The sequence below is a fragment of the Rhinolophus sinicus genome, linkage group LG06 (assembly GCF_036562045.2).
Source record: "Rhinolophus sinicus isolate RSC01 linkage group LG06, ASM3656204v1, whole genome shotgun sequence".
Classification (NCBI taxonomy): domain Eukaryota; kingdom Metazoa; phylum Chordata; class Mammalia; order Chiroptera; family Rhinolophidae; genus Rhinolophus; species Rhinolophus sinicus.
In genome coordinates, this window is record NC_133756.1 from 29,657,760 (window position 1) to 29,672,720 (window position 14,961).

The 14,961-nt window shown below is 34.2% G+C and overlaps 1 protein-coding gene across 8 annotated transcripts in view; it reads left to right on the plus strand.

Annotated features, from left to right (window-relative positions):
• The window catches only part of PATJ (PATJ crumbs cell polarity complex component), a 299,829-nt gene that overhangs the window by 25,227 nt on the left and 259,641 nt on the right, over window positions 1–14,961 (plus strand). For all 8 annotated transcript variants that reach the window (XM_019731220.2, XM_074334813.1, XM_074334815.1 and 5 more), the window contains 4 exons: window positions 5,174–5,392; window positions 7,625–7,727; window positions 10,923–11,014; window positions 12,366–12,507. In XM_019731220.2, the coding sequence (XP_019586779.2) occupies window positions 5,174–5,392; window positions 7,625–7,727; window positions 10,923–11,014; window positions 12,366–12,507 (556 nt within the window). The remainder of the gene's footprint in view (window positions 1–5,173; window positions 5,393–7,624; window positions 7,728–10,922; window positions 11,015–12,365; window positions 12,508–14,961) is intronic.

The following is a 14,961-nucleotide window of genomic DNA, read 5'->3' on the forward strand; positions in this document are numbered from 1 at the left end:
GTGTTTATGCCAGACATTGTTACCTGCCTAATATTTATTATTGTCATGTAATCCTTAAAAGTCATAAATTTTTATTCCCAAATTATAGATATGGAAATTGTTAAGAAACTGCCCAAGGCTATACACAACTAGGAAATGACAACGTCAGCATCTTGCCCACATCTTTTTTACTCTGAAGCCCGTGCTTTACTGCTTAAATCTATTTATTTAAAGTTGGTCTTATTTTTTTCCCCTGAAGTACAGCAGTCCAGGGTTGGTCAAGTCTATCATCAGGGAATAGCTAGCTCTAGGAGCAACTGAGTTACTGACTTTCCTGTGGGGAATATGGCGAGATGTAGACAGTATTCACATCTCTTTCCCCCTCATCTCAGTTCATGGCAGATAAAAGCTCTTCAGTTGACTCTATGCATTGTTGCTAAGTCTTTGCAAGTTGTTGTTCAATTGTTGCTCGTGTAGCCTGATCATAGCTTTAAAAAAAAAAAATTAAAGGGAATATTATGTTTAATTAAAATGTACTCATGTTTTGAATATTAATGCTCACTATTGACTATGGCAACCTTTATGGTAAGGGAATATGAATGTCTTAGGTCATTAATTCTGATGTGATCAAATTGATCATAAAGTGATACCTGCGTTCTGTTAATGGGGTTAATTAATACTACTTTCTTCAAAGAATATAAAATTATATACTAGAAAGGTAAAAAATGTCAGTATTTCTTATTTAAAAGGGTTTCATAAAAGAGCCCCTTGTATTTCCTTTTGTGTACAGATAGGTCAATATGTATAGTTAAACGTGGGGTAGAATTGAGGTGATGAGGCCCAGAACACTTAAGGTCACTGAAATCTAAAGAGACATCAGAAATGGATGCATTTGAGGCCTTGCTTTGCTGTCAGCAAGGCACTAGGCTAAATATAGTATTGAGTTTAATGCTCACAACTCAATGAGAGAGGAATTTATTCTCACTTTGCTTACAAAGGAGCTGAGATTTAGGCAGGATAAATAATACAGCTTGATCAAAGTAGAGCCAGGATTGAACTTGGGTGTGTCTTAACTCCAAAGTCCTTACTTGTTCTTATGCCTACTGCCTCGGATGTTGTAAACTAAATGAAACGGAAAAATATTGACTCATATGAGCTTTTCGGAAACATTTATGGAGATCTACCTACAATGACCAATCAATAAACGTAATCAGGGCCAATTCCATGGAGAAGGAAATTATATAGTATTGTAAGGGAAGCTGAAAGACCATCTACCTATAATCCTCAGATACTTTCCAGAATTCACAGTACCTGAAGCATACATCTTTTGAAAATTCTGTTCAATTATGGCAAAAATTTAAAAAAATATCAGCAGCTAGAAGTTTTTCTTTTCTTTCTTTCTTTTTTTTTTTTTTAAATTGATAAAGGGCAGTGTAAGAGACAACTTTGTTTTATAGAAATCTCTTTCATGTGGTCCGGAGGAATTCTAGGGAAATCAGGTACACTGAATTACCCTCATTATCTCCAGAGAGGGACTATTACAACTCAGCCTATTTAAAATTAGTCATAAATTATTGACTTTTTGGAATGAAACAATCATATTATGAGTCATAATAACTATTCAGTAACCTTTAATACTAAGAAGGAATGGAAGCAAGTAAGGATTTGGAGGATGTGTGTGGACTATGAGGAATTTTTAGTTTAGAATAAGCAAAGACCAGCTTGAGGCCCCTGAACAGGTGGTGTTCCCAAGTAATTTTGCTTTGAGTGAATCTAGAAACAGATATTTTCATTATCCTTAAAAATCAATTGATGAGGGCTGTGGGAATTTGAGTTGGGTAGTCTAGATGTACTCAGATTTAGTACCTTTGTTTAATTCCTTGAGAAAGAGTTTTTATTTTATAAAGTCACTATTTTCTGTCAATGATGTGTTGCCTTTTGATTAAAGACCGATGATAGAAGCGACCTGGAATCAAAAGTAGTAATGATTTCATTTTCTGAGTTGTGGAAATATTTGGTGCTATTTTTTAGTTTTTGAAGAAACAAATTTAATTTCTATATTTCTTTTGTAGCTCAGTCCTAAATTCCTTTAGGATTTCAAATATTTTATAAATTGAAATTATCATCCACAATAACTGAGGAGAACTTAAAGTGCAAATGAATATATACAAAGGGTGCCCAAAAAAATGTATACCATTTTAAAGGAAAAAACTGTATTAAAATTGTAATACTCAATATGTACCAATAACAAAAGATGAATACAAGTCATGTGTATGCATTTTTTTGACAACCTCTGTTTGTGTGTGTGTGTGTGTGTGGGTGGGTGTGTGTGTGTGTTTGCGGTTTTTTTTTTTTAGCCAATAACTGCTAACTTGGATTAAAGTTTTTGTTTGTTTGTTTGTTTTTAAACTGTATAAGTGACTGCTATTTCATTGTAACAGTGTGGTGCCCTGTTACATTTTTTAATTTTTAATTTTTCTGCCGTCTGTATTATCTTTGTCTATATGCATAACGTTTTTTCTTTTTTGAAAGAATCTATGGGTTAATAAACTTTTATATTTGAATGTTTGATTAGCACACTGTGTCTTTGAATCTTCGCATGGCTATTTATTGGTTATCACTGATTTATGTTTTCTGTTAAAGAACAAAAGGACTCATATGCCATTTAGTTTCCTTGCACAGTAGACAGGTTATGGAAGGAGAATGTTGATCAGAAGATATCAATGAAATGCAACGTTTGGCACTGTTAGACATAAACAAAGTAGCTGTCATTTTGGTGTCTTTCCTATCAATCTAATGATTGTTTTTATACTTGATGAATTCCTTAGAACGCCTGTTTTTCTGGAAGAAGAAAATATTTGGCTTTTCATGACAGATACAAATTATCTACATCATTTTAAATTGAGTTCAGGTAAAATAGGAAAAATAGTGCCTAGGAAGTGACTAAATATGGTGAAATGCCCTTCTTTGGCCAAGCCAAGTATGAAAACACCGAATTCACATATTCCTTATTCTTTGGTCAAGCCATAATTCTGCGTAAGGATAGTTCAATTCAGAGGCAGTTTTACCCTTATTTTTCATCATGATCACTAGCTTTTTCTTAAGTAGTTGTTTATTTCAAGTTTGTTGCATTGGTCATAATAGAATATCAAATTATCGGTGCTTAAAGTAGAAATCCAGCAATTCTATATTCCTTTCCCTGTAATAACTTTCTTCTATGCATTTATTTCTTTTCTCTAAGTCTTTCCAAATTTCCTGAATTGAATTGCATTTCTGTTTCCCTGTTTCTCTCCACTTATAGTTGCTTCTAGCTCGTTCTGCAGAGTTCACAACAAAGCACATAGCTTTCTACTCATTATTTTGATTTAACACGTTCCTTTCTTTATTTAGATTTCTGCAAAATTGGAGAAAAGTAAGGATGGGGAATAGACTTTTTTAGTCTTAAGTATTTTTTTTATACTTTTTTCTTCTGAATTTTATCTGTAACTTATAGATGGTGCCTCCTGGAGCCAGGAATATGAAGCTTAGAACTAGTCCAGTGGTCATTGCTCCAGGCTTAGGCCGTCCTTTCTCATTTGCAAAATATCTGTTTTTCATCTTCATTGTATTTAAGCTTTTGGACAGTTATTGGCAATTTCTTGGAGAAAACAGTAAATTTACTATCTACTAATGTTCGTCTGGAGATATCAAAGTATAAGACATGACTGAATGTGAACAAATCTTCAGTGGGACAACTCAAGTTGAACTTTGGTTCTGCTGCCTATTAGCTTTGTGATCTTGGTCAAGTCAGTTAACTTTTTTGAATCTCAGTTTTTCTCATTTTAAAGTTGTCCTTTTCTGAATGAGATGATATACGTATTAAAAGTGATTTTCAACCTGTAAAGCGCTCTGCAGGTGTAATTTTTTGTAACCAGCTGTGTTTACATTTTAGTATCTTTAATATATTGTAGTAAAGATAAATGAAGAGAATTCAAAATTGTTGATAAAACAAATTTAGTGGAAATGTAGTGGATAAGCTGTTTCAGAAATTTCACAAATGAAGATAGAATGGAAATGATAAACCTGTTGAACTGATTTATTTTTTGATAAATTATGTTTTCAGCTTTTCTGTGTATGAAATATACATATAAAAGTATATGTAATGTTTGTGCACATTATAAATAATAAAACAATAATTACCTATGTATATATCACCAGCTTAAGAAATAGAACATTATATATCTCTTCTCTAAATTCATCCAGAATCACGACTTTAAATCTCAGACTGGACATCTGTAGAACTGAACTGATTTCTACTCCCACCCATCTGTTCCACTGTCGTGTTCTTTATCTCCGTTAATATCAACTCTATCTTTCCAGTTGCTTAGGCTAAAAATCTGGAGTTCTGATTCCTTTCCCCCCCTTACACCTTGTGTAGAAGCTATCAGTAGAGGCTGTTGACAATTTATTAAAAATACATCTAGAATCCCTCTTCTCGACACCCAGCTGCTAACCTAGTCCAAGCTATTGTTATCTCTTTTTAGATTATTGCTTTACCAACTATTGTTTGTTCTACTCGAGTCTATTTTCAGCACAGAGACTTGGGTGATCTTATTAAAAGTAAGTCAGATAATGTCATTCCTCCTCTCAAAAAGCTCCAGTGACTTCCCTTCCTACTCACTCAGCAAATTCTCTGCCCTGCTGACCCCATTAATGAATGCTCTCATCTCTTGGACTACTCTCCTCTTTGCTTGTTCTCTTCCAGACACACTGACATCTTGCTGTTCCTCAACTGTGCCACTGAGCTCATTGGCATTCCGAGTTCCCATTTATACTGGAGGCTTCTGATCTGACCTCCTTCCCTTCTTGATGCTCTGGGCGTTCTGATCTCTTCCTTGTATAAGTGCCATGAATACCCTGGCTCTAGGCCGTCAGGCATGAAGTGATACCCTCAAGCCAATGCCTGTTTTAGAATTCTGGTGATTCTTCTCCTTTTGAGCTTTCCCCCCTTCCAATCCCCCGTCTTTTTTTGTTTTACAGGCACTTCCTTTTCTCTGTTGTCAAGTCAGCCGTTCATTAAAAATATATTTTATTCAGCATTTTTAGGTGGCTTCTTTGCCAGTCATTTTGCTACAACTCAAAGTCTAATGAATTGTTAGCTAGTAAAGTTATATCATTGATTTCTCATAATAATTTTCCCCCCCTTGGATTAAAGGATGGAAGACTCCAGACAGGGGATCACATCTTGAAGATTGGTGACACAAATGTGCAGGGAATGACCAGTGAGCAAGTTGCGCAAGTGCTGAGGAACTGTGGGAATTCAGTCAGGATGCTTGTTGCAAGAGACCCAGTTGGTGAAATTTCTGTGACCCCTCCTACGCCTACAGCCTTACCTGTTGCCATGCCTGCTATGCCCAACGGGAGCCCTAGTTGTGTGAGTATACAAATTATTCTCTCATCTTCAATCAAATACTGGGTGTGATAACACTGCAAGAATAGAAATGCCTTCAACTTGAAGTGCCCCATTGGCATGAGTATTGTCTCAGTGTTCACCAGTGAAGCAACGGAAGAGCCCAATTGGGAGACATTAGACAAGTTTGATTTTCCTTTTTGCTGTTTGTCAGGGTTAAGTCATTCAACCTCCCTGAGCCTCCACTACTTATCTATAAATTGGAACAATAATACCGTGTTTCCCCAAAAATAAGACCTAGCTGGACAATCAGCTCTAATGCATCTTTTGGAGCAAAAATTAATATAAGACCTGGTTATATTATATTATGTTATATTATACTATACTATATTATATTATATTATACTATATTACATTATACTGTTATATTATACTATATTATAATTATATATTATATTATACCCTGTCTTATAGTAAAATAAGACTGGGTATTATATTATATTATGTTATATTACATTACATTATATTATATTATATTATGTTATATAAGACCTGGTCTTATGTTATAGTAAAATAAGACTGGGTCTTACATTAATTTTTGCTCCAAAAGATGCATTAGAGCTGATGATCCGGCTAGGTCTTATTTTGGGGAAACACAGTAATACTTGCCATTTCTACTTTATTAGAAGAGACATCCAGATGGGTCAGAAACTGTGAAAACTGATTAATGCATGAGAGTTGTCACTTGTAGGAACAGATTGCCAAAGGGAATAGATATTAATAATAATATGATCAATAACACTCATTATAGTTATATAATAATTATTATTATTAATTGTCATCAAGCACCTGGAATTGTCCAAGTCATCTGAATTCCTCACAAGAATTCTGCAAGATAGGTCTTATCATCCATTTAATAGATGAGGAAACTGAAGTCCAAATAGCGTGTTAAATAGAAGTCATCTAAAGAGTAGGCTACAGATCTGGGATTTGAACTCAGATCATTCTGGTCCATTCCAAGCTCTTTCCAACTATCTCACAGGCTTTGAATCAAGAGATAATATGATGAAAGAAATAATTTTTAAAAGGAGAGGCAAGGAGGAAGAGAAAAGAAAAGTGATTATGGGGAAAAGGGGGTGGAAAGCCACCTTCTTTATCTGAGGGCACATTTGGTGTCTTCTGTAAAGTTATTTACTTTTCTCTACTTGGGACCATATGAGTGGAAGTTTTCCATCGGAGATATTGGAATCATTTTTCTTTTCTTCTCCAAATTAGTTGCAATCTTTTTCTTTCTTTCTTTCTTTTTTTTTTGCCTCCATTATTCTAGTTCTCTTGAGCCTTTTACTTTGTGGTGAGGGACCAGTGTTGCTATGTGTTAAGTGAGAATTTGATGCAATCAGTTGTTTACTTTCTGTTGTTAATGATTGGAATTGAAAGCAATGTATTATATTTTTAGTCACCTTACTGTTTGAGAAAAATATTTTAAGTTACAAGACAAATAATGAAAAGTTTTAGGTCAATATTTTTTGCTCACAATAATTATTACAATTAGCCTTACCATTTTTTAGAAGTTTTTCTTTACATTTAATTCTTTCAGATGGAAATTAATCCTGAGGTTTTTTCTACATGGCTGTATTGGCTTTCTGTTGTGTAATAAATTACTACAAATTTAGGGCTTGAAACAATAACCCTTTGTTAATTCACGATTCTGTGGGTCAGAAGTCAGGGTGGCTTGGCTGGGCTCTCTGCTTAGATTTTTACAAAGTCAAAATCAAGATGTTGGCCTGGCTGGGCTCTTAATCTGGGACAATTCATTTCCAAACTCATTCAGATTTTTGGCAGAATACAGTTCCTTGCAGTTGTAGGGCTGACGTCTCTCTGCCGGCTATCAGCTAAGGGACATCTTTCAACTCCTTAAGGGCTCTGTATTCCCTCTCACATGTCCCACTTCATCTTCAAACCACAAGTCTAGTCATGCTTCAAATCTTTTTCACTTCCCTTTCTGCCATCAGCAGGAGAAAACTTGCTTTTGAAGGGTACCTGATGAGATTAAGCTCACCTAGATAATCTTTTTACCACATAATGTGATATAAACACAGCAATAGCACCAGGGATCAAAAGTTGTGGGGACCATCTTAAAATTCTGCCTGGCATAGCTGTGAAGAAAATACTTGACAATCCATGCACAAATTGACTATGTACACACAGTTATGTAACTAAACATTATATATAATTAAAATTATTTTTCCCTTTTAGGATAATTCTACTCTTTTTGAAACTTACGATGTTGAGCTCATTAAAAAAGATGGACAGAGTCTGGGGATTAGAATTGTTGGCTATGTTGGAACTGCTCATACAGGTAAATGAATCATTTCTACTTTATGTTTGGAAATAGTTGTTAAGGATGTTAAGCTTCCTAGACAATAAAATTAAATATCTGCAGATTTTAATTTAAATGTTGAGCAGTAAAACCATGAATCTGCATTAGCAACCAGTTACTTTTCAGTAATTAGAAAATCACAGTTTAAAAAGGGTTCCCAGACCCAGTTCCAACCAGAAATTCTCAGACGCCAGCAGGGTGTCTTGACAATTTAACTCAGTTCTGGCACTGTCTATCCGAAGATAGAATCAGATTTCACAGGTAAAGGACTCAGTCCCAGAAGACTGCCCCCCTACTTTAGACACCATTTGCAAGCCCAGGCTACTACCTGTACTTCTGACCAACTGGCTATGAATCAGAGGTTCCCGTGAACCCCTCCTTGAGTTCAATTAATTTGCTACAACAACTCACAGAACTCAAGAAAACCCATTTACTAACTAGATGACCAGTTTATTACAAAGGACATTCAAAGGTACAAATCAAAAGCCAGATGAAGAGATACATAGGACAAGATCCCCGAATGAAGGAGTTTCTGCCCTCGTGGAGCTTGGGGCTCCACAAGGTGGCGCCTGGAAGCATTCTGTTTCCCCAGTGGGAAAGCTCTCTGGAAAAGGTCCTCCTGGGTTTTTACGGTGGTTTTTTTACACAGTCATGATTGACAAAGTCACTGGCCATTGGTAATAGAACTCAATCTCCAGCCCCTCTTCTCTTTCAGTTTGGGACCCAAGGTTCCAAACCTCTAATCATAGTGTTGGTTCTTCTGGCAACCAGCCCTCATCCTTAGGTGCTTTCCACAAGTCACCTCATTAAGATAACAAAAAGACTGACATCACTTTCAATGCTTAGGAAATTCCAAGGGTTTTGGGAGCTATGGAGCCAGAACTGTGGATGAAGACCAACATCTTATAAATCACAATATCACACATTTTTGTCTCAGTAATTTTATAGCTGGCTTGATAGTCATTAACAACAGAATTTAATTATCCAACTCAGTGTATAACATTGAATTTTATCTCCTCTTGTTTCTAAGACTGATATATTTTGAATAGTGTGACTATTACATATTATGTCATTTTACATGTAATAAAGTAAAATGATTATTGCATATAGTTCATATTGTGAATGTCAAAAAAATACTACTATTATGTTTAATTACAAAAAAATAAGATAAAACAAATACTTTAATTAGAATTATTCTCCTTTCACATAAAGCAAATACATTGTAAGAATAAATACATGGCCCAAGTATCTACATAATAATTCTCCTTCAACTTCTACATGCAAAGCTTTGGTAACTTTCACTGTAAGAGTTACTCTATTATTATAAGAAATTCATTAGAGTAAGGAAAAAATAAACCTTTTCTCAAGTATTTGCTAGTAACATGAAAATTCAGAGTTATGACATTTTTTTAGTTTTTTAAAAAATAGCAAAATTAGAGTTAATGTTTAAAAAAAACTATTTTGTATACTTACAGCAGGTGGAAATATTAAAAGTGCTAATGTATTCAAAGTCCTGAATGAAATTCATGTCAGACCACCTTATGCTATTTTAGCTTAATGAAATAACTGTTTTCAAACCTTTAGCTTTTTTCTAAGTGCCACTTTTTTTAGGTTCAGAATTTAAATGACTTCCAAATGTGCTAAGTATAGATTGTATAATAATGTTGAAAAAAGAAACTATATTGAGTAGCTCTTAATATGCTGTCTGCTTAGAGAGTTCATGACTTACTGCCTAAACTGATGGCTTATGAACCTTTATACGAAGTTTTCAAGATGTCCTTGCAAACCTAACAATATACATGCAAAGTAAAATGAAAGTGAATCTAACCTGATTGATAGAAAATCAATAAAATGTAATGTTTATATTACTGAATAAAGAAACCATTTCACTTTTTACCCTCAAAAGAAGTTTTTGGGGACTGGAGTGATGGGCAGTGATGAATCCAAAAACTAGGATATTTTAAAACTCAGTATACTTTTTAACACGTAGTGTTTCAAAATAATTTTTGCTTTCTTCCACTCATTGGAACTTTTGAGCACTGACTTTGCTAAGTTCTGGAGGGAATAGAAAAATGAATATAAGAAAGTCTATTCAGGAAGACAAACATGTAAATAACTCTCAACTTCAAGGATAAATGAAATACGTCTTTTAGCAGAGATGCAAGCATATTATCATCATAACGGCAGATGAGAAACTCAGTTTGACAGAAGGAAATGGAGAATTTACAAAGAAAGGCATTTGTGCTAGGCATGGGAAAGAGAAAGATTTTGATAGAAGGGTGAGATTGGCAGAAAAAAATGAAATGAGAAAAAGGATAAAATCAAGAAAATACTTCGCGTTTTGGTGGAATATCAGGAGTCTTATGTTTCTCGAGTTTTGTCTTGTTGGAGGGATGAAATGCAAAAAAAGAAGTTTGGCGCAGATTATGGCGGCCCTTAAGTATGATTCTATGAAATTTACATTTTGTTAGGTAGGTGATGAGAATCCATTATGTTTCATTTTCTTCTACAGACTATGTTTTAAGTTCATTTGATATTAAAAAATAAAAATATAAACCATCCAGAGCTATGGTTTTTCATTTTCCAATTTCCCTTCTAGTCCTTGCCCATAGCCATGCATACTTTTTATATAGTTGTAATTTTTATACATTCATTTTTCTGTTTAAATATTTTATTTTATAATATAAGGATTTTTTCATGTTGCTGAGATTGTTTTAGTTTTTTAAAGACTGTATGTACTTCTCTTTTTTCTGTGTTTGGGGAAGCTAACATGAACAGTGAACTAAATATAGTCAGAAAGACCTGGTAGGAGACTCTTGTCATAGTATTGGTGAAAAATGATGAAATCAATGATGAGAAGGGTAATAAACCAAGAGAAGAGGGTAAAACTTAACCTGGGCTTTTTGAATTCCGGTTTACATTGGATTGCATTTCGTCAAGGTTCTGTTACCAATTATTCTTCCAGAAATAGTCATCACTCAAATCATTTCAAATTTGGGTCACTTATGATGGTGACAGTTTGAAATAATCCATCAATTTCTCTGCTTGTGTTCAAAATACTATTTATCAAGCCACCAGGCAGCTCCTTTAGCTAATTAACCTCTTGATATGAATTTTGCAATCAAGGCCTAATTAGAACTTTCTTCCTTTTCCCGTGTTTTGTGCACTTCTTAGGGGAAGCTTCAGGGATTTATGTGAAAAATATAATACCTGGCAGTGCTGCGTACCACAATGGCCAAATTCAAGTGAATGACAAAATAGTTGCTGTAAGTAACTGCCTTCTGTTTTAGAATTGAATCAAGTTGGGGAAAAAAGTTATCTTTATTATAATATGTATGAGAGGGAAATGGCTTAATATAGTATCATAATGTTTTAAAAATTAAGCTTGTTAGTACAGTGAAATCTCATTAATTTGGACTCTTATGATCCTAAATTTAATTTTTTTTTTTTTTTTTTACTATCTGGAAAATGGAGTCACTGACTATATTGGTAGGAAGAAATAATATGTACCTATATATATTTTAATATACATACATATATATTTGAAAGGTGCTCTAGCATTCTCCTAGAAAATGCTTTCAAATAACTCTTTGTATTCTTTAACCCATTTTTCAAGTAAAATTAATAGGCCATTTACCAGATCTTTTTATTTCTTTGTGAAGTAGTTTTTCTACTAACAGTAATTTTAAGTACCTACAAAATTGAGAGATTTTATATATTTGAGAATGTAATAATTATCTTTATCAATTCAGATTGGTCTTTCCTCTATTTAGTAGAGAATTAAATTTATAATTTATTTTAATAATAATATTGAAGCATACACACACACAGACTCTCATAGATGAGCATCACACATTTAATTTAGTGATTTATATAAAAACAGATTTTTGTTTGTGTAATTTGAATCGTTGTCCTTCAAGTCCATCTAAGGAAACACCTTTCATGACTCTTGGCTTTACATTATTGGGTTAGAAAATGTCTTGTGATTTGCAGAGTTTGCAGATCTGCAATATCAGTAGACGCTGTGGAGAAAGTATTATGGGGAGAGCAAAAGTAATGGTTTGTCTAGCTAGAAGGAGATTGAGAGAGGAGGTCTTTTGGTCCTGATGGACTTGAGAAATATGGAATCGGGCTTGATTTTAATTAGTAAATACCTTTTTTGCACATACTTTTCCAGAGCACTAGAAGTCCTAATTGAGGGAGATCAGTGTGTTTCTTCTGGAAAATATCACATATTGATATAATAGAGGGATGAAGTATTGCATGACCTCTTCAATTTTGATAACAATGACTTGTATTAATACATCTTGAGAACTACGTAAAACAGTATGCCATCTTTTGTGGCACTTTGAATTTGAACAGCATCAAAGAATTAGACCCTTTCCCTCTCTCAGGCTGTAAATAAAAATGTGTGTGACTTAGGAGTACAAATTTACATTTGCTTTCTGGTTTCTCAGGAAGTTTGTCAGCGTGTTTTACTACTAATTTTGCATCTTTATGCAAATGCTTTCTTAGGTCTAATACAAATTATTTTTGGAATAAAATGAATTGCCTAATTCTGCCTTGCCAGAATTTAAAATAGTACGTAACTTGAAGCCTCTGTTTAATGTGTTTTAGGTCGATGGTGTGAATATTCAGGGTTTTGCCAACCAGGATGTTGTTGAAGTGTTACGAAATACAGGGCAAGTGGTCCACCTGACCCTAGTTCGAAGGAAGACATCCTCATCAGCTTCTCCACTTGAACAGCCTTCCGACAGAGGTAATGGATTCCACTATCCTTCTCCCCACCATGTAGTCTGGGTTTGGAAGAATAGCTCATTTATGGAAGTTGCTCTGTGAGTCTGGGAAGGAAAAACTGCCCACCTTGTGTAATGCAGTGATGGAGAAATGAATCAGCTCATTTGTGCATGGAAGAAGAGTTTCCTTTGCCTATTATAATGTGCCAGTCCAAATGTTAGAACGTGAACCCTGACACGTAATAAGCTCTGATAGCTTCTCTAAATGGAGATGGAAATCATTTTCTCAGAAAGCTTCCAGATTTCATTTATTACTTACATTTGAATAATAAAGTTTTGACACCTCTTGTTCCAGGAGCTCTCATTCATCTAATGCTTTGACATTTTGTAAAATGCAGGTTTCATTTTACTTCCAGTGATATATTTGATTCTAATGTCTCTAGAATAAAACATGGATTTCTATCAAGAACATTTTTATTTGTAAAATAATGTTTATTATTTTCATTATAAGAATAGTAGATTTTCATTATGAAACCAAAACATAATTGTGTGCATGTCAGTTTTTAATTATCAACTTAGAAATGTATAGATCAACAAAATTTGACAGTCGTGGGGACACATATTCAATTTAAAATGAATGACTAGTTATATAACTGTAAGTAGGAATTCCATTAGAATTTATCAGAAGATGAATACATTTTTTTTCCCCTTCCTCTGAAGATAAAATAATCCTGGAAGCCTTTGCTTTCAACTGATATTGATTCGTATTTACATTGGAACTTTTTAACTTTTATCTGATGGTGGAAATTTTGCTGCTGAAAGACAGATGCCCTGTCAACTGCATTGTATGTATGAAATTCGAAATTGCCTAAATAGTACAAATTGTACAAATGCTATGTTAACCTTAAAAGGTTTACATAAATATTTATATCAATATAATGGTTCTAATAGCTCTGATAGAGCCCTTGGCTTTCAGTCTGCTATATCAAATGAAGTATGTCATCTGTGAATTAGCAATTCTTTGTTGGGCATGCCTACATTTTGAATTTGTCCTGGGATAAGTTTTGACTCAAAACCTGCACCTCTCCCTCTGTGGTTTGGATGTCCTTCCTGTGTTTCACTAACACCCTTTGAAGAGCACTCACCTGTAGCAGTTATTAGTCTCCATTGTGCTTACCTATTTAATATGTGGCCACTGTAATGTAGGGTAGTGGTTATTGCCTTTGCCACCCACACCTTTGTGTGCCTCCCACACAATCAGCATTTAAGTTTGTTTCTCAGAAACAAACCACACAAATAAACCACACAGCTTCCAGCTCTTACACAATACCTTTCTCTACCATTCCAAGCCTTATTTTTTCTCCTCTAAACTCCTCCGTTTTGTATCCCCTATGTATACTTTTTTGTGTACCTATTTGTATACTATTTGTAGCATACAATCACTTCATTGTACTGCTTTGTACTATATACTCTGGTGTGTAGCTTTTCTCCCCAGTGACACTAGCGACTTCTGGCCAGCATTTCTTTTGCTAGCACTGGGCTGTGTGTTTAGTGTGTATTAATGCATTAATAATCTAAAAAATCCCATGTGTGGTTTAAAATCTCTTGTTATGATAATAGGAACTTTTAACTGGTTATAGTTTTCAAACTTTTATTATGAAAAATTGATAAAAAATATACCAAATACCTACCATTTAGATTCAGCAGTTATTATTTTGCCGTATTTGCTTCATCTATGTTTTGTTTTTCCTGAACCTTTTCAGAGTGAGTAGTAGACATCATGACACTTTAGCCCTACACACTTCAATCTGTAGCTTCTAAAAAGAAGGATATATTTTTAGATGAACATAATATCTTTATCACACCAAAGAAAAGTAATAGTAATTCTCTAATGTCAAATACTCAAATACCCAAAACATACTTATATTTTCCCAATTGCCCCTAAATGTCTTTTATAGCTTCTCTTCCCACCATTCCCACCTCCAACCCCATAAAATCAAGATCTAATAACGCATTGCACTTGTTGCATGTGTTTTCTTTCTCTGGTTTCTTAAGAAGAATCCCCCACCCATGGCCCCATGGCATAAATTTGTGAAGGGATTAGTTCATTTGTCACTAGAATGCTACATTTCTGAATTTGATAGTTTCCTCGTCGTGTCATTTAACTTGTTTCTCTACGCACTGTTTCCTAGAAGCTAGCCTTAGTTAGATTCACGTTAAATATTTTTTGCAAGAATACCTATTATAAGTGATGTGTGATTATTTAAAACTAACTAAAATGATTCTTATTCAACCTTTCTTGTGTTTAAGAGATTCATAGTGATTTGAATGCTGGAGATTGAAAGTTTGGGATATCCTATTGCTTTACTTAGCTCAATTTAGCTAAGGGAGGGATCTCTGCAACCAGGCAAATTCTCTCCTCTTTCGTTCCAATTCATAAGGTTACCTATGTAGATTGTTTGTTATACTCGTTATGA